Genomic DNA, 19,463 nt, shown 5'->3' on the forward strand with positions numbered 1-19,463 from the left:
AAGACCACGTAAGGCAGGGGTGTCAAACTCAAATACAGAGTGGGCCAAAATTTAAAACTGAACAAAGCCGCGGGCCAAGGCTGAACAAACTAACCTTTTAATAGGGACCCAAACAAGTTTTGCATTGAATATTGAACAAGCAAGGCTTATATAACTTTATAGTGACATGCAAAATCGAGTTTCAAATAATAATACTAATAATAATTAAAAAATATCAATGGCATATCAAATACAATTTAAATAAAAATGTAATGCCTCTTTTCTATTTGCAGCCTTCTGAGGTAAATATCAACATTAACTTTTTCCACAGGCTAATAAATTTGAAAATAAAATAATGAATAAACCAACCATTCAGGACTTTAAACGGCTCAGTTTGCAACACACTGATCTAATCTGATGTGACCAAGCCAGATACCTGCCATCTTTTTTTGGATGCTAATTCATTAATGTCGGGGCTCAGGCTTTGAGCTGAGGCAACCTTCATTATCGAACGAAGGTGTTCATCAGTCATTATATCTCGTATTCCACAGTCTTGGGGGCGTGCCTTACAGGCACTGCTTTTAATGTCCTCTACGAGTTGACGTCACGTCCGCTTTTCATCCCTTCTAACAACGTGCCCGCCCAGTCACAAGATATGAGCGGCTTCTGTACGCACACACACGTAAATACAAAGCATACTTCATCAACAGCGATACAGTTTACACTGAGAGTGGCCGTATAAGCAACTTTAACACTGTTAGAAATATACGCCACACTGTGAATCCACACCAAACAAAAATGACAAACACATTTTGGGAGAACATCCGCACAGTAACACAACATAAACACAACAGAACAAATACCCAGAACCCTTTGCAGCACTAACTCTTCCGGGACGCTACAATATATACCCCCGCTACCTCCAAACCCCGCCCCCCCCCCCCCCCCCCCACCCCCCCGCCCCCCCTCCACCCCAACACACACACCTTGTAGCGTCCCGGAAGACTTAGTGCTGCAAAGGGTTCTGGGTATTTGTTCTGTTGTGTTTATGTTGTGTTACTGTGCGGATGTTCTCCCTAAATGTGTTTGTCATTCTTATTTGGTGTGGATTCACAGTGTGGCGTATATTTCTAACAATGTTAAAGGTTTTTATACTAGCATCCTCAGTGTAACCTGTATCGCTGTTGATCAAGTATGCATGGCATTCACTTCTGTGAGCGTGCCAAAGCCGCACATATTATGTAACTGAGCCAGCACTCGTTGGACTGGATGAAAGGGGGACGTTACAATTCTCGGGAGGGGCACTGAAATTTAGGAATCTCCCGGGAGGTTTGGCAAGTATGAGAATTAGCGGTGTATATAATCGGCGGGCCAGCTCTAGTGTTAATTTGATATCACCTCACGGGCCAAGTGAAATTACACGGCAAGCCAAATTTGGCCCGCGGGCCAGAGTTTGACACCCATGACGTAAGGATTTAAAAACGAGTAAGATAATTTTAAAATGGACTCTAAAAGACACCGGCAGCCAGTGGAGGGAGGCTAAAATAGGAGTAATGTGCTCTCTTTTTCTTGTGTTTGTTAAAAGTTGGGCAGCTGCATTTTGGACGAGCTGCAGACGTGAGATGAGGATTGATTAATTCCAAAATACAAAAAGTTACAGTAATCCAGCCGAGATGTGATAAAGGCATGGATTACTGTCTCAAACTGTTGCCTTGAAAGAAGGTTTTTAACCTTGGCCAGCTGACGTAAATAAAAAAAAAGCTAGCTTTCACCACTGTGCCAATCTGACGGTCTAATTTAAAATCACTGTCAATACAACAGGGAGGGAGCTCACAGGTACCACTAGGTCCAAACACTATTACAAACCCCGTTTCCATATGAGTTGGGAAATTGTGTTAAATGTAAATATAAACAGAATACAATGATTTGCAAATCATTTTCAACCCATATTCAGTTGAATATGCTACAAAGACAACATATTTGATGTTCAAACTGATAAACATTTTTTTGTTGTTGCAAATAATCATTAACTTTAGAATTTGATGCCAGCAACACGTGACAAAGAAGTTGGGAAAGGTGGCAATACTGATAAAGTTGAGGAATGCTCATCAAACACTTATTTGGAACATCCCACAGGTGTGCAGGCAAATTGGGAACAGGTGGGTGCCATGATTGGGTATAAAAGTAGATTCCATGAAATGCTCAGTCATTCACAAACAAGGATGGGGCGAGGGTCACCACTTTGTCAACAAATGCTTGAGCAAATTGTTGAACAGTTTAAGAAAAACCTTTCTCAACCAGCTATTGCAAGGAATTTAGGGATTTCACCATCTACGGTCCGTAATATCATCACAGGGTTCAGAGAATCTGGAGAAATCACTGCACGTAAGCAGCTAAGCCCGTGACCTTGGATCCCTCAGGCTGTACTGCATCAACAAGCGACATCAGTGTGTAAAGGATATCACCACATGGGCTCAGGAACACTTCAGAAACCCACTGTCATTAACTACAGTTGGTCGCTACATCTGTAAGTGCAAGTTAAAACTCTCCTATGCAAGGCGAAAACCGTTTATCAACAACACCCAGAAACGCCGTCGGCTTCGCTGGGCCTGAGCTCATCTAAGATGGACTGATACAAAGTGGAAAAGTGTTCTGTGGTCTGACGAGTCCACATTTCAAATTGTTTTTGGAAACTGTGGACGTCGTGTCCTGCGGACCAAAGAGGAAAAGAACCATCCGGATTGTTATAGGCGCAAAGTGTAAAAGCCAGCATGTGTGATGGTATGGGGGTGTATTAGTGCCCAAGACATGGGTAACGTACACATCTGTGAAGGCGCCATTAATGCTGAAAGGTACATACAGGTTTTGGAGCAACATATGTTGCCATCTAAGCAACATTATCATGGACGCCCCTGCTTATTTCAGCAAGACAATGCCAAGCCACGTGTTACAACAGTGTGGCTTTATAGTAAAAGAGTGCATGTACTAGACTGGCCTGCCTGTAGTCCAGACCTGTCTTCCATTGAAAATGTGTGGTGCAATATGAAGCTTAAAATACCACAACGGAGACCCCCGGACTGTTGAACAACTTAAGCTGTACATCAAGCAAGAATGGGAAAGAATTCCACCTGAGAAGCTTCAAAAATGTGTCTCCTCAGTTCCCAAACGTTTACTGAGTGTTGTTAAAAGGAAAAGCCATGTAACACAGTGGTGAACATGCCCTTTCCCAACTACTTTGGCACGTGTTGCAGCCATGAAATTCTAAGTTAATTATTATTTGCAACAAAAAAATGAAGTTTGTGAGTTTGAACATCAAATATCTTGTCTTTGTAGTGCATTCAACTGAATATGGTTTGAAAAGGATTTGCAAATCATTGTATTCCGTTTATATTTACATCTAACACAATTTCCCAACTCATATTTGTACTTCTGTCTTCTTTTCATTGAAGTTTAAGAAATTTAGGGCCATCCAGGCCTTGATATCATTAAGACAAGCAAGTAGTGGCTGCATTGAAGAGGCATGATTTCTCTTTAACGGAAAATAAATTGGTATGTCATCGGCATAACAATGAAAACAAATATCATGCTTTCTTAGGATTGAGCCCAGGGGAAGTAAATAAAAAATACAAATACAAACTCAAATCATCAAATTGAATAAAAAATGAAGTATATTGCAGGCATGTTTTCCCTCACAGTTTATGACGTAGTTGACACATAAGCAACGCCACAATAATAAACAACAAATTATAAATAACTGAAACAAAACTAGTAAACTTGTCTAATTTGTCGTACGGCAAAAGCGTATTATTTAAAATAAAAATATTTGCCTGCCTGTTAACTCTCCTGTCAGAATGGATAGCTCGGGGATTTTGACACTAACTACTAAATCCAATTTGGGCATGGCTTGATTTTAAATCATTTTTGTTCTTTTTTTACTGATTGAGCAAAGATTTTTGATGAAAATAAAAAAATATATTGTTACCATTTTTTCAGGAAATTCTCAAAGTATTGAAATTCAAACATTGAAACGCACTTCCTCTCTCCCTTCATTAAACATGGAAAATGACAACCGTTTGTCAACAACACAAGGCTTTACTTATTTTTCTGTTTTCTTTACAAAACCTCGGACCGGTAGCTGCAAAGTGTTTTCAGCAGCGCTAATGTTGCGGTTATTTTTGCACCAAACAATGTCAAAAGATTGCAAAAACATTGTTATTACTTGTCTGTCTGACGCTGCGTGTCAGAGGAGACATACTGCGGGTTCAGCGTTATATGAGGGGGAGAAGGAAGTGATGAGGGGGTTTCACCAGAACTGAAATACAGTGGTGGTCCAAAGTGTACATACACTTGTAAAGAACATCATGTCATGGCTGTCTTGAGTTTCCAATCATTTCTACAACTCTTATTTTTTTGTGATAGAGTGATTGGAGCACATACTTGTTGGTCACAAAAAAACATTCATGAAGTTTGCTTCTGTTATGAATTTATTATAGGTCTACTGAAAATGTGAGCAAATCTGCTGGGTCAAAAGTATACATACAGCATATGACATCACCAGTGACGTGCAGTCACTAGAGGCAGGTGAGGCCCGCCTCACCTGCCATCATGGAAAAGAAAAAAAATGTAAAAAGAAAAAAAAAAAATTAAATTGTTAAATGTGTCCAGTGATTATACTATAAAGTTATTTTCCATTTAACTTCACCAGTTTTAGATTATTTTTATTCAAAATCGCTGAATTTTCACATTTGCCGTTCAAATACTGAGTAGAGACGGTGCGGTGATCAGCAGCCAGTTGAGGTACGTCACTCAGTTGTGCCTCACCATGGATTGCGGACTCGGCTAACTGCTGGCCTGCTGTGCAGTGAGACCGTATTGCTATATGAATTATATTATACATTTCCATAGTTTAGTTAGCTGAGGTATATAATGTACAGTGTATTTTGTCAACAACTGTATGTGTGTAACGTATTTCTTGTGCTGAGCGATCATAAAAGGCCTGCAAAAGACGCACTGGCTGAGGCTGGCAGTAATCCCGCCTCCTGCACCCCTGCCGTAGAATGCACCCCCTGACGGGAGTGTTATATCAACTAAAGCCCACACTTAAACTTTCCACGTGCAAGATTGAATCTATTTAAAGAAGTTATTTAATAAGCCAAAAAGTGCAAAAACAATAATATTCGTGTTGGAGGAGTTGTGAATGACTGCAGGGCCACAACATTAGATACACCTACAGACTGCAGCACAGATTTCATATTTCATTCATTCACAACTCCTCCAACACGAACATTATTGTTTTTGCACTTTTTGTCTTCTTATTGAGCTGCTGCATTTTGTGGTTGGGTTGTTTATTTCTATTGAGTAACTTCTACATTTCTAAAAGGGGAGGGATGTAATAGAGTGATCTATGTTTGTCTGTTGCCATCTCCTGGTTAATGTTGCCTATAGCGTACTGTGGTTTCTTTTTGGTTGGCCAACGATTTACGTGGTGTTGCGCACCTGACGTCAAGTGTGTTGAGTCTGTTCTGAAGTCTACAGTGAAGAGACGTACTTCATCACCTCGCCTGGTTATTGCCTCTAACCCAATATATTACATAAAGGTAAGACCATAATAACGTTTTTTTTAATTAAATGTGCTTTTTTGTGTGCTACAGTTTGTATGTGTAAAGTTAAAGTTAAGTTAAAGTACCAATGATTGTCACACACACACTAGGTGTGGTGAAATGTGTCCTCTGCATTTGACCCATCCCTTAATCACCCCCTGGGATGTGAGGGGAGCAGTGGGCAGCAGTGGCGCCACGCCCGGGAATAATTTTTGGTGATTTAACCCCCAATTCCAACCGTTGATGCTGAGTGCCAAGCAGGGAAGAATGCTGGTATGAGCTTTTGAACATAACCCGTTAACTGCTGCCAATCAAATGGTGAATAAGAAAGTCTTTAGGGTTAATATGGGACGGCGTGGCGCAGTGGGAGAATGGCCGTGCGCGACCCGAGGGTCCCTGGTTCAATCCCCACCTAGTACCAACCTCGTCATGTCCGTTGTGTCCTGAGCAAGACACTTCACCCTTGCTCCTGATGGGTGCTGGTTAGCGCCTTGCATGGCAGCTCCCTCCATCAGTGTGTGAATGTGTGTGTGAATGGGTAAATGTGGAAGTAGTGTCAAAGCGCTTTGAGTACCTTGAAGGTAGAAAAGCGCTATACAAGTACAACCCATTTATCATTATTATCATTTATAATATGTTTGTAAATCTGACTGTGATGAAGTCAGTGGCTCACCAGCCATCAACCTCACCGCACGTCACTGGACATCACATGGACAAAGATAAGACCTTCTGGAGGAAAGTTCTGTGATCAGATGAAACAAAAATGGAGCTGTTTGGCCACAATACCCAGCAATATGTTTGGAGGAGAAAAGGTGAGGCCTTTAATCCCAGGAACACCACACCTAAAGTCAAGCATGGTGGTGGTAGTATTATGCTCTGGGCCTGTTTTGCTGCCAATGGAACTGGTGCTTTAAATGGGACAATGAAAAAGGAGGATTACCTCCAGATTCTTCAGGACAAGCTAAAATCATCAGCCCGGAGGTTGGGTCTTGGGCGCAGTTGGGTGTTCCAACAGGACAATGACCTCAAAAGTGGTAAAGGAATGGCTAAATCAGGCTAGAATGAAGGTTTTAGAATGACCTTTCCAAAGTGGACAATGCCGAAGAAACAAGTCCATGTCAAAAAACCAACACATTTAGCTGAACTGCACTAATTTTGTGGTCAAAAATTCAAGCAGAAGCTTGTGGATGGCTACCAAAAGCGCCTTATTGCAGTGAAACTTGCCAAGGGACATGTAAGCAAATATTAACATTGCTGTATGTATACTTTTGACCCAGCAGATTTGCTCACATTTTCAGTAGACCCATAATAAATTCATAAAAGAAGCAAACTTCATGAATGTTTTTTGGGACCAACAAGTATGTGCTCCAATCACTCTATCACAAAAAAATAAGAGTTGTAGAAAGTATTGGAAAGTGAAACTCAAGACAGCCATGACATTATGTTCTTTACAAGTGTATGTAAACTTTTGACCACGACTGTACATGCCATGTCAGGTATCAAAACATGTTCAAGGGGAATTGATCACAGAGAGTAATTTTTTTTCTTGAATGAATAAAGAAAAGGGCACTGTTCTTGTCAGAATAATTATATATAAGTTATCACACAACTCTTATGCTTAAAGGCCATTGCTCTAGTTCAGTGGTTCTTAACCTGGGTTCGTTCGGTGAGTTGGGCTCAGGGGTTCGGCGGGGGTCAAGACACACCCGACTCATCGTGTAAATAAAAACTTCTCCCTATCGGCGTATTACGGATACGGCAACAGCAGAAGTCACACTGATTTGCAGGTGTGTAAATTGTTGTGAGTTTATGCACTGTGTTGGTTTTGTTCTTTGAACAGGGTGATGTTCAAGCACGGTTCATTTTGTGCACCAGTAAAAAAACATGGTAACACTTTAGTATGGGGAACATATTCACCATTAATTAGTTGCTTATTAACATGCAAATTAGTAACATATTGGCTCTTAACTAGTCATTATTAAGTACTTATTAATGCTTTATTCGGCATGGCCTTATTATAACCCTAACCCTCTAACCCTGGCCCTAACCCTCTAACCCTAACCAAATAACTCTAAATTAAGTCTTTGTTACTTAGAATATGTTCCCCATAGTAAAGTACTACCAAAAACATATAACTTTGTCTTGAATTTGAAAACAATGATTTTATTTTTTTTCAATAAAGAAGGGTTCGGTGAATGCGCATATGAAACTGGTGGGGTTCGGTACCTCCAACAAGGTTAAGAACCACTGCTCTAGTTATTATCTATTGTGCTCAAGCTGTACTTTTTTTCTTTTCGTGCAAAGGCACACAACTTGTTATCTTCCACTGCAATATGAGGAGTTGCCTCGCCGCAGATGTTTCCGTCTTTCAGCCTGCTAACAGCCAAGGACGAACCAGCACCTCAACGAAGATAAGGCGACAGCAGGCAGACAAAGCAGAGACAGGGCGAAATCACAAGGCCCTCAGCACATTTCCATTCTGAATAATCACGTATTGTGCCTACTGAGCTGCTTGCATAATGTGTGACCCTCCTTTAGAGGCAGCCTCAGCCATGTAACTAGGGAACTCCTGAACTGAATAAATAGAGGAGCGCGTGGGCTGTGCCTCAGAGCGTGGGGTGAGACTGTAACTGAGTGTGCAGATCCATGCGTTCTCCTCATGAGCAAAATTGAATTCTGTCTCTGCCTGATTCCTTGCTTCTTGTTCTGTTTAATGGATAGTTCGGTGCTTAAACCTGACAGTTCTCACGCAGGGCAAAATGGTGGGTGCTTGCATCTGTTTGTGCACATGTCTGCTTAACACCTAAAAAAGGACTAAAATGTATGATTCAAAAGATCATTATGATCACCTGGCGGCAGGTACGATGGCGGTCCGATAGGTGTGGGTTTGGGAGCGTCCACCTCGTTATCAGCCGACCCCTGTGGTGGATTGTTGGCTGCTTGTGATGGGGAAGGTCTTTCTTCCAGCTGCTTCACCTGTGGCACAAGAAGAGAATCTGTTTGCTGTACAAACAGGAGTTGCAAGTATAAAAGCTCTTTACCTTCGACTCCATGGCGTCCATCCTGTGGCTCATGTCAGTGAGCATGGTGCAGTTCATGCACTCTGTGGACAGACAATGATGACTTTCTGGATTAAAGAACTTCTTCTTTGTTACAATATCAGGAGGTCCAGCCAGGACACACAAGAACAGTGCCTGTAAACAGCCATGACCCAAGGATTTATTGGGAATTTCTCCTAAAAATTATGTCACTCGCTCACAAGATAAATATTATTCCATTAAAAGTGTCTCCCACTCTCTTTTTCTCGTTATGATAGGGATGTCAAAGTGGTTTTCATTGAGGGCCACATGGCAGTTATTTATGGCTGCCATCAGAGGGCTGCTTGTACAAACCCTGTTTCCATATGAGTTGGGAAATTGTGTTAGATGTAAATATAAACGGAATACGATGATTTGCAAATCCTTTTCAACCCATATTCAGTTGAATATGCTACAAAGACAACATATTTGATGTTCAAACTGATAATCTTTTTTTTTGTTGCAAATAATCATTAACTTTAGAATTTGATGCCAGCAACACGTGGCTAAGAAGTTGGGAAAGGTGGCAATAAATACTGATAAAGTTGAGGAATGCTCATCAAACATTTATTTGGAACATCCCACAGGTGAACAGGCAAACTGGGAACAGGTGGGTGCCATGATTGGGTATAAAAGTAGATTCCATGAAATGCTCAGTCATTCACAAACAAGGATGGGGCGAGGGTCACCACTTTGTCAACAAATGCGTGAGCAAATTGTTGAACAGTTTAAGAAAAACTTTTCTCAAGCAGCTATTGCAAGGAATTTAGGGATTTCGCCATCTACGGTCCGTAATATCAAAGGGTTCAGAGAATCTGGAGAAATCACTGCACGTAAGCAGCTAAGCCCGTGACCTTCGATCCCTCAGGCTGTACTGCATCAACAAGCGACATCAGTGTGTAAAGGATATCACCACATGGGCTCAGGAACACTTCAGAAACCCACTGTCAGTAACTACAGTTGGTCGCTAAATCTGTAAGTGCAAGTTAACACTCTCCTATGCAAGGCGAAAACCGTTTATCAACAACACCCAGAAACGCTGTCGGCTTCGCTGGGCCTGAGCTCATCTAAGATGGACTGATACAAAGTGGAAAAGTGTTCTGTGGTCTGACGAGTCCACATTTCAAATTGTTTTTGGAAACTGTGGACGTCGTGTCCTCCGGACCAAAGAGGAAAAGAACCATCAGGATTGTTATAGGCGTAAAGTTGAAAAGCCGGAATCTGTGATGGTATGGGGGTGTATTAGTGCCCAAGACATGGGTAACTTACACATCTGTGAAGGCGCCATTAATGCTGAAAGGTAAATGCAGGTTTTGGGCCAACATATGTTGCCATCCAAGCAACGTTACCATGGACGCCCCTGCTTATTTCAGCAAGACAATGCCAAGCCACGTGTTACATCAACGTGGCTTCATAGTAAAAGAGTGCGGGTACTAGACTGGCCTGCCTGTAGTACAGACCTGTCCCCCATTGAAAATGTGTGGTGCATTATGAAGCCTAAAATACCACAACTGAGACCCCCGGACTGTTGAACAACTTAAGCTGTACATCAAGCAAGAATGGGTAAGAATTCCACCTGAGAAGCTTAAAAAATGTGTCTCCTCAGTTCCCAAACATTTAGTGGGTGTTGTTAAAAGGAAAGGCCATGTAACACAGTGGTGAACATGCCCTTTCCCAACTACTTTGGCACGTGTTGCAGCCATGAAATTCTAAGTTAATTATAATTTGCAAAAAAAAATAAAGTTTATGAGTTTGAACATCAAATATCTTGTCTTTGTAGTGCATTCAATTGAATATGGGTTGAAAAGGATTTGCAAATCATTGTATTCCGTTTATATTTACATCTAGCACAATTTCCCAACTCATATGGAAACAGGGTTTGTAGTTTTTTTTCCATTTACAGTAATATGCTGTAAAGAACATTTATTGTCATTTTCATTAATTTGATGGGTAGTTTGCTGTAAAGTTAGGTATTTTTATTTAGACAAAAACATGTTTGGAAAGTATGATAATATACTGTAATATTTGTTGCAATACTGGATACTATTAAAGTTTAAAAGGTATGACATTTCAAGCAGTACATATATTTTTTCTGTCAAAATGAAAACAATCAATTACATTTAGTGAGAAAATATGAAGTACCTTATTGACATATCATTTTCAGGTGTTTGCGGGCCAGATAAAATGACGTGGCGGGCCAGATCTGGCCCCCGGGCTTCGAGTTTGACACCTGTGCGTTATGATACAATACAGTCAAGCCCAGCGTGCGCACCTGCTCGTCTGCTGAGTTGGCATGTTTTCATTCTGCCACACACCCAACCTGTGTACCCCACAAACCAAAACCATTCAGTGTGGTAACATAAACACATGCGTCCAAGCCACAAATTGATATTTTTGCATGGCCACAAGACAAACAAAATGAAATATTTAAAGAAAAGATTGACCAAATAATGCATATTTTCCTAGCAATGGACGTAAGATGTGTGGAAATGTTCCAACAAGAACAGAGCAGTTGGGTGGGGTCATCATTAGAACATTGTCATTGGCACTACATATTGAAGCAAAATTAAAGGTTGTAAAAAAACAATTTTCCTGTAACTCTTAGAGCAATTTGCTTATCCTAAATACAGTTATACCTCAACTTAAGAATGTTTTGAGAAAAAGACTGTCTCTCAGCTAATTGTTATGCTTTAAGTTGCAAGAAAACATTTGAGTTACAAGTATCCCCGCCATTAGTTGGTATAGTAAATGTCACAGTGAACTAGTGTTACAATATTTTGGTAGAGGTACCGGCACTAAAATTATTTCGATACTTTTCGGTACTTTTCTAAATAAAGGGCACCACAAAAAAATTGCATTATTGGCTTTATTTTAACAACAAATCTTAGGGTACATTAAACTTATGTTTATTATTGCAATTTAGTCCTTAAATAAAATAGTGAACATACCAGACAACTTGTCTTTTAGTAGTAAGTAAACAAACAAAGACTCCTAATTAGTCTGCTGATATATGCAGTAACATATTGTGTCATTTATCTACCTATTATTTTGTCTACATTATTAAGGACAAGTGGTAGAAAATTAATTATTAATCTACTTGTTCATTTACTGTTAATATCTGCTTACTTTTTCTTTTAACTTGTTCTATCTACACTTCTTCTGTTAAAATGTAATAATCACTTATTCTTCTCTTCTTTGATACTTTACATTAGTTTTGGATGATACCACAAATTTGGGTATCAATCCGATACCAAGTAGTTACAGGATCATACATTGGTCATATTCAAAGTCCTCATGTGTCCAGGGACGTATTTCCTGAGTTTATAAACATAATATAATTTTTTTTTTAAATGAAAGAAGATGACAAAAAATATCGACGTAATCATAGTAGTATCGACGAGATACGTGCCTGTACTTGATATCATTACAGTGGATGTTAGGTGTAGATCCACCCATGGCGTTTGTTTACATTTTGATGCCGGTGAGCTACGGTGTGTAGTGAAGCATGTTTAGCTATTCCTCGTCCTGCAGTGATAATGGTACTTGTAAGAAACTTACTTTATTTCTCGCCATGGTGAGTGATTTAGAAGTAGCTAAAACACTGCCGACAGTGGATGGACTTTAGCTGCTAGCTAGCTAGCCATGTCTCGAAGCACCTCTTCCTGAGGGTGTTTCAGTGTTATAACTTCACCTTTATCTTTACTTTTTAAGCCAAAATGCGCCCATTCTCCCTTTTCTGTCGACACAATGTGTCTGCTTGTAAGTACTCTGTGTGTGTGCGCTGCCGAACATGCTCCTCTGCGCGTAAAACCAGGGGAGGGGGGTTATAGTACCAAAAATGATTCATTAGTATCGCGGTACTATACTAATACCGGTATACCGTACAACCCTACAGTGAACCCCATGAAATCTGTCCAAAACATGAATTAATTTAAATTCCTTTCAACAGGAGATATTAATGGATTTGTGTTTTGAGTTAAGAGCTTCATCACAGAACCGCACGTTGAAATGAAAGAAAATCAACGAAAATGGACTATTTTGCTTATTTTGCTTAGTTGTCAGTGTTTGCTGTGTTACGTTTTAAACATAATGTTGTGCCGTTTTGTAAAAAGCCAGAAATATACTGTGCAAGGAACATTCTGTAGTTCTGTAGACTTTTCTGAAAATACTTCTTGTATGATTTTATAAGTAGATTTTTTATTTATTTATTAAATCACACAACCACTATAAACAGCCACTTACATATTATGTTAGAAGACAAAAATGATTCTTTTCATTTCACAGATTTCATTCAATATCTTATCTTTTCCTCAGGGTGCACCCAGAGGATGGAGGTATTGAAAAGGCAGCCGATAATGCATTGTTGGTTTTGGCAGGAAATAGCACCAACATTAGTTTTTTTTCCCACATTCTGTTTCGCTGTAAGCATCTACGAATACAGTATGTGAAAGGATGTTTATTCTTTCTATCTACAGTCTGTTTCTGCCATATCAAAGACCCACCCCCCCAAAAAAAACAAGTCACATATACTGTACATACAGTGTGGATTTACTGTCAACTAAAAATAAAGCCATGATTATCTAAACAGCTGGCAATCCAAGTACACCTTACAGTAAATGTAAACTGCTATACAAGCTGTGCATTGACTACTACAAACCCCGTTTCCATATGAGTTGGGAAATTGTGTTAGATATAAATATAAACGGAATACAATGATTTGCAAATCCTTTTCAACCCATATTCAGTTGAATATGATACAAAGACAACATATTTGATGTTCAAACTGATAAACATTTTTTGTGTGCAAATAATCATTAACTTTAATGTGATGCCAGCAACAAGCTTAAAAAAATGTGTCTCCTCAGTTCCCAAACGTTTAGTGTTGTTAAAAGGAAAGGCCATGTAACACAGTGGTGAACATGCCCTTTCCCAACTACTTTGGCACGTGTTGCAGCCATGAAATTCTAAGTTAATTATTATTTGCAAAAAAAAAATAAAGTTTATGAGTTTGAACATCAAATATCTTGTCTTTGTAGTGCATTCAACTGAATATGGGTTGAAAAGGATTTGCAAATCATTGTATTCCGTTTATATTTACATCTAACACAATTTCACAACTCATATGGAAACGGGGTTTGTATGAGCACTATATATTTAAGTTCCATCTCTATATTATTGCCAGTTGAACAGGTACAGTAGACCAGGCCTGGGCAATTATTTTGAATCGGAGGGTCAAATTTAGAGAAAAAAATGTGTCTGGGGGACGACACACACACACACACACACACACACACACACACACACACACACACACACACACACACACACACACACACACACACACACACACACACGTTTTGAAAATCTACTGTACAGTATGTGTTCTTGGGTCCTATTTTTAGGAACACTAATACAAAATCTCACAATAATGTCTGATTGAAAGCTAAAAACGTTATGACAGACCGCCTTAAAAAACGGAATGGAATTTTAATTTTTTTTACTGAATGAGACACCCAGAATGTACATGAAAATAAAGAGTGTGGGATTTACAATATTAACTATGAAGGATAAAACACTGAATATTGACAACATATGAACGTCACACACCCTCTCCATCCACATATTTTACAATCAAGCGAAACACAACAAAAATGCAACAAACACAGCGAAATATGAACATGAAGGGTAAAAAAAAAAAACACCTACAATCTGATATATGTGATATATCACTAAGCTTTACAACTTTGTTGTAAAAATCTCCTTCCACGTCTGTCCCTGACACCCACATTTCAGGCTCTGGAAACACTTTGTGGAAACGCTCCCCACCCACACTGCTTGGTACCTTGTCTGAACTGCTGTGACTTACATTACCATAGTAACTAATTAGATGACCATAGTAACTAATTAGATGACCATAGTAATTACAAACCACGTTTCCATATGAGTTGGGAAATTGTGTTAGATGTAAATATAAACGGAATACAATGATTTGCAAATCCTTTTCAACCCATATTCAATTGAATGCACTACAAAGACAAGATATTTGATGTTCAAACTCATAAACTTTATTTTTTTTTGCAAATAATAATTAACTTAGAATTTCATGGCTGCAACACGTGCCAAAGTAGTTGGGAAAGGGCATGTTCACCACTGTGTTACATGGCCTTTCCTTTTAACAACACTCAGTAAACGTTTGGGAACTGAGGAGACACGTTTTTTAAGCTTCTCAGGTGGAATTCTTTCCCATTCTTGCTTGACGTACAGCTTAAGTTGTTCAACAGTCCGGGGTCTCCGTTGTGGTATTTTAGGCTTCATAATGCGCCACATATTTTCAATGGGAGACAGGTCTAGACTACAGGCAGGCCAGTCTAGTACCCGCACTCTTTTACTATGAAGCCATGTTGATGTAACACGTGGCTTGGCATTGTCTTGCTGAAATAAGCAGGGGCGTCCATGGTAACGTTGCTTGGATGGCAACATATGTTGCTCCAAAACCTGTATGTACCTTTCAGCATTAATGGCGCCTTCACAGATGTGTAAGTTACCCATGTCTTGGGCACTAATACACCCCCATACCATCACAGATGCTGGCTTTTCAACTTTGCGCCTATAACAATCCGGATAGTTCTTTTCCTCTTTGGTCCGGAGGACACGACGTCCACAGTTTCCAAAAATAATTTGAAATGTGGACTCGTCAGACCACAGAACACTTTTCCACTTTGTATCAGTCCATGGTAACGTTGCTTGACCCTCGCCCCATCCTTGTTTGTGAATGACTGAGCATTTCATGGAATCTACTTTTATATCCAATCATGGCACCCACCTGTTCCCAATTTGCCTGTTCACCTGTGGGATGTTCCAAATAAGTGTTTGATTAGCATTCCTCAACTTTATCAGTATTTATTGCCACCTTTCCCAACTTCTGTGTCACGTGCTGCTGGCATCAAATTCTAAAGTTAATGATTATTTGCAACAAAAAAAAAAGTTTATCAGTTTGAACATCAAATATGTTGTCTTTGTAGCATATTCAACTGCATATGGGTTGAAAATGATTTGCAAATCATTGTATTCCGTTTATATTTACATCTAACACAATTTCCCAACTCATATGGAAACAGTGTTTGTAATTAGATTACCATAGTAACTAATTAGATGACCATAGAAACTAGCATATCATGCAGATTCCAAGCATTGAAAGATTTAGTATAGTTGAAGACTTACGGTCATTAGAAAACATTACTGCACATCATAATGGCAGCTACACTTTACATCTTAATAAGTAAATAAGTAAGTACATTTTATTCATAAAGCGCTTTTCACAGTTAAAATCACAAAGCGCTGTACAAAACATAGGTGAAGTAAAATCACAATTCAATTTAAAACAACAGGGGCAACATCATAAAAAGGATACAAATGTGATTAAAATTAATAGTTAAAAGGTGCACTAACTAAACGTTACTAAAAAGAGAAGTTTTCAAGTGTTTCTTCAAAGTTTCAACACAGTCAAGATCACGGAGGGACTGGTGCAAGTTGTTCCAGAGTCTGGGAGCTATAGCCTGGAATGCCAGGTCTCCACGGGTTTTAAAACCAGTTTTCGGGATCTTTAGAAGACCCTGGCCTGAAGACCGGAGGCTGATTTTTAGATCTAAAAGATCTAAAAAAATGATTTTGAAATGTCCGGCGGGCCAGATTGAAAAGCTTAACGGGTCTTAATTTGCCCAGGTCGGCAGTAGATCGTAATAAAATGAGTTGTTGCAATAAAAGGGTTGGGGTTATACTCCTAGAGCTGGACTGACTCTAGCTTCACACTGTTTACTGCCTTTGATTGCATATGTGAGCACACAATCCATCCATCCAATCATCATCAGAAAACCTAGCATTTCCTCTAAATAGAAAACTTTCTCTTGTGTATGGCTCACAAAATGCCTGGAATGTCAGCTGTCAGTCCCACAGAGGGGACCCACACACATTGTGGTCATAGCAGGGAAAAAGAGGAATTTTGAAACAACTGGCACTCATAAATAACGCAACAGCAACACCCCCCCACCCCAAAAGAAAAAACACCCGAGCATCTACGGTCTGCCTAAAATTGCCATGTCCAACCGCTGCACACAGGATGCTAACTGAGGTTTCCGCATCACTGAAATAGGACGTAGGACGTCTAGAGACACATTTAACCCAACGCGGCGGTGTAATGTACAGTGCTAGATGTTCACGGGTGTGATTTCTCAAGTCTTCATTTCAACCTCTTGAAGCATTCCTTGGAGCGCGGCCACAAACGCAAATAACAATCAACAGCATCAACCGGCAAGCATTCCAAAGGATTCATCAAGCCAAACACTGAAAGACTGGTCGACCGAAGACCCCAAGTGGACTTGTTTGTTGTGCCTGGCAGCTTTGAGCCTCTGCAGCGACTGAAAGACATCCAAGTGTCAGCGCAACAATAAAGGAGTTGTCAATTAAAATGTGAAAGATGATGTTGGAACACCCCATCTGGTATAGGTACAGACGCGATCAAAAAGTGTATATACACTTCTAAAGAATATAATGTCATGGCTGTCTTGAGTTTGCAATCATTTCTACAACTCTTATTTTTTTGTGATAGAGTGATTGGAGCACATACTTGTTGGTCACAAAAAACATTCATGAAGTTTGCTTCTTTTATGAATTTATTATGGGTCTACTGAAAATGTGAGCAAATCTGCTGGGTCAAAAGTATACATACAGCAATGTTAATATTAGGCTACATGTCTGTCTGTATTGTGGCCATACAGCTCAATTTTTGTTTCATCTGACGACAGAACTTTCCTCCAGAAGGTCTTATCTTTGTCCATGTGATGTCAGATGAAACAAAAAATGGAGCTGCTTGGCCACAATACCCAGCAATATGTTTGGAGGCGTAAAGGTGAGGCCTTTAATCCCAGGAACACCACTCCTACCGTCAAGCATGGTGGAGGTAGTATTATGCTCTGGGCCTGTTTTGCTGCCAATGGAACTGGTGCTTTACAGAGAGTAAATGGGACAATGAAAAAGGAGGATTACCTCCAAATTCTTCAGGACAACCTAAAATCATCAGCCCGGAGGTTGGGTCTTGGGCGCAGTTGGGTGTTCCAACAGGACAATGACCCCAAACACACGTCAAAAGTGGTAAAGGAATGGCTAATTCAGGCTAGAATGAAGGTTTTAGAATGGCCTTCCCAAAGTCCTGACTTAAACGTGTGGACAATGCTGAAGAAACAAGTCCATGTCAGAAAAGCAACAAATTTAGCTGAACTGCACCAATTTAGTCAAGAGGAGTGGTCAAAAATTCAAGCAGAAGCTTGTGGATGGCTACCAAAAGCGGCTTATTGCAGTGAAACTTGCCAAGGGACATGTAAGCAAATATTAACATTGCTGTATGTATACTTTTGACCCAGCAGATTTGCTCACATTTTCAGTAGACCCATAATAAATTCATAAAAGAAGCAAACTTCATGAATGTTTTTTGTGACCAACAAGTATGTGCTCCAATCACTCTATCACAAAAAAATAAGAGTTGTAGAACTGATTGGAAACTCAAGACAGCCATGACATTATGTTCTTTACCACGACTGTATGTCTTTGATTATTTAATCCTGCACAGGGGGTGAAACCTGCACCTTTACTGTGTTGCCGGTGCAATTACATTATCCATCTATCCATTTCCTACCGCTTGTCCCTCTTGAGTCGCGGGAAGGCTGGAGCCTATCCCAGCTGTACTCGGACAGAAGGCTGGGTACAGATAGACAAGCATCACACTCACATTCACACTCTACACACTAAAAAATGCTTGGTTATTTTGATAACCCAATTTATGAGTTGTGAGTGTTGGGTTAAATTTTGGAGTTATTTTTATGAAGAGCAATCCATTTTGGGGGTTGTATGGGTATTATTTTAACTCAATTTCTGGGTTTTCAAAACTATGAACCATTTTTGGGTAAACGGCTTTTTTTTATTAAAAAGGTACTTTTTTCCTGAATGGAATTTGATTAAGGATTAATCTCATTAACATTATTCACAATCACACATCTTATGTACATGAACATATTTGAGCATGAACTACGGTACTATGACCATACACAGCAATTCTTGTAAAAAAAAAAATGTCACTCATATCTTGCTTTTGAGTATATTTTAATTGAATCAAAATAATTGTGATCAGTAGTTGGGAAGGAGTAAGACAAACCAGCAGTAAAATGTATAATTTTTAACCAACTGTTGGGTCAAGGAGCGCTAAATTGGGCAACCCAATAGTTGGGTTTGGAATAACCCGACATTGTAGTGAGCATAACTCAGCTTTTGTGTTGAATACATTCAACCCAATAGTTGGGTTATGAATCAACCAACATTGAGTTAGCATAACTCAACTTTTTGGGTAAATAATTAAACCCAATAGTTTGGTTGGGAATAACGCAACATTAAGTTATGATAACTCAACTTTTTGGTTAAATAATTCAACCCAATAGTTTGGTCGGGAATAACCCAACATTAAGTTATGATAACTCAACTTTTTGGTTAAATAATTCAACCCAATAGTTTGGTTGGGAATAACCCAACATTAAGTTATGATAACTCAACTTTTTGATTAAATAATTGAACCCAATAGTTTGGTCGGGAATAACCCAACATTAAGTTATCATAACCCAACTTTTTGGTTAAATAATTCAACGCAAAAGTTGGGTTGAAAAAATTAACCCAAAATGTTGAGTTAAAATAACTCAAATAAGGGGTTCATCCTTATTTGATAAAGGGTTAAAATTGGGTTGTTTTTTAACTCAACATTGTTTAG

At 39.4% G+C, this 19,463-nt stretch overlaps 1 protein-coding gene across 3 annotated transcripts in view; it reads right to left on the reverse strand.

Annotated features, from left to right (window-relative positions):
* The window catches only part of col26a1 (collagen, type XXVI, alpha 1), a 99,133-nt gene that overhangs the window by 42,712 nt on the left and 36,958 nt on the right, over positions 1-19,463 (reverse strand). For all 3 annotated transcript variants that reach the window (XM_061973076.2, XM_061973075.2, XM_061973074.2), the window contains 2 exons: positions 8,621-8,682; positions 8,429-8,555 (listed from right to left, as the gene is read on the reverse strand). In XM_061973076.2, the coding sequence (XP_061829060.1) occupies positions 8,429-8,555; positions 8,621-8,682 (189 nt within the window). The remainder of the gene's footprint in view (positions 1-8,428; positions 8,556-8,620; positions 8,683-19,463) is intronic.

The sequence above is a fragment of the Nerophis lumbriciformis genome, linkage group LG17, assembly GCF_033978685.3.
Source record: "Nerophis lumbriciformis linkage group LG17, RoL_Nlum_v2.1, whole genome shotgun sequence".
Classification (NCBI taxonomy): domain Eukaryota; kingdom Metazoa; phylum Chordata; class Actinopteri; order Syngnathiformes; family Syngnathidae; genus Nerophis; species Nerophis lumbriciformis.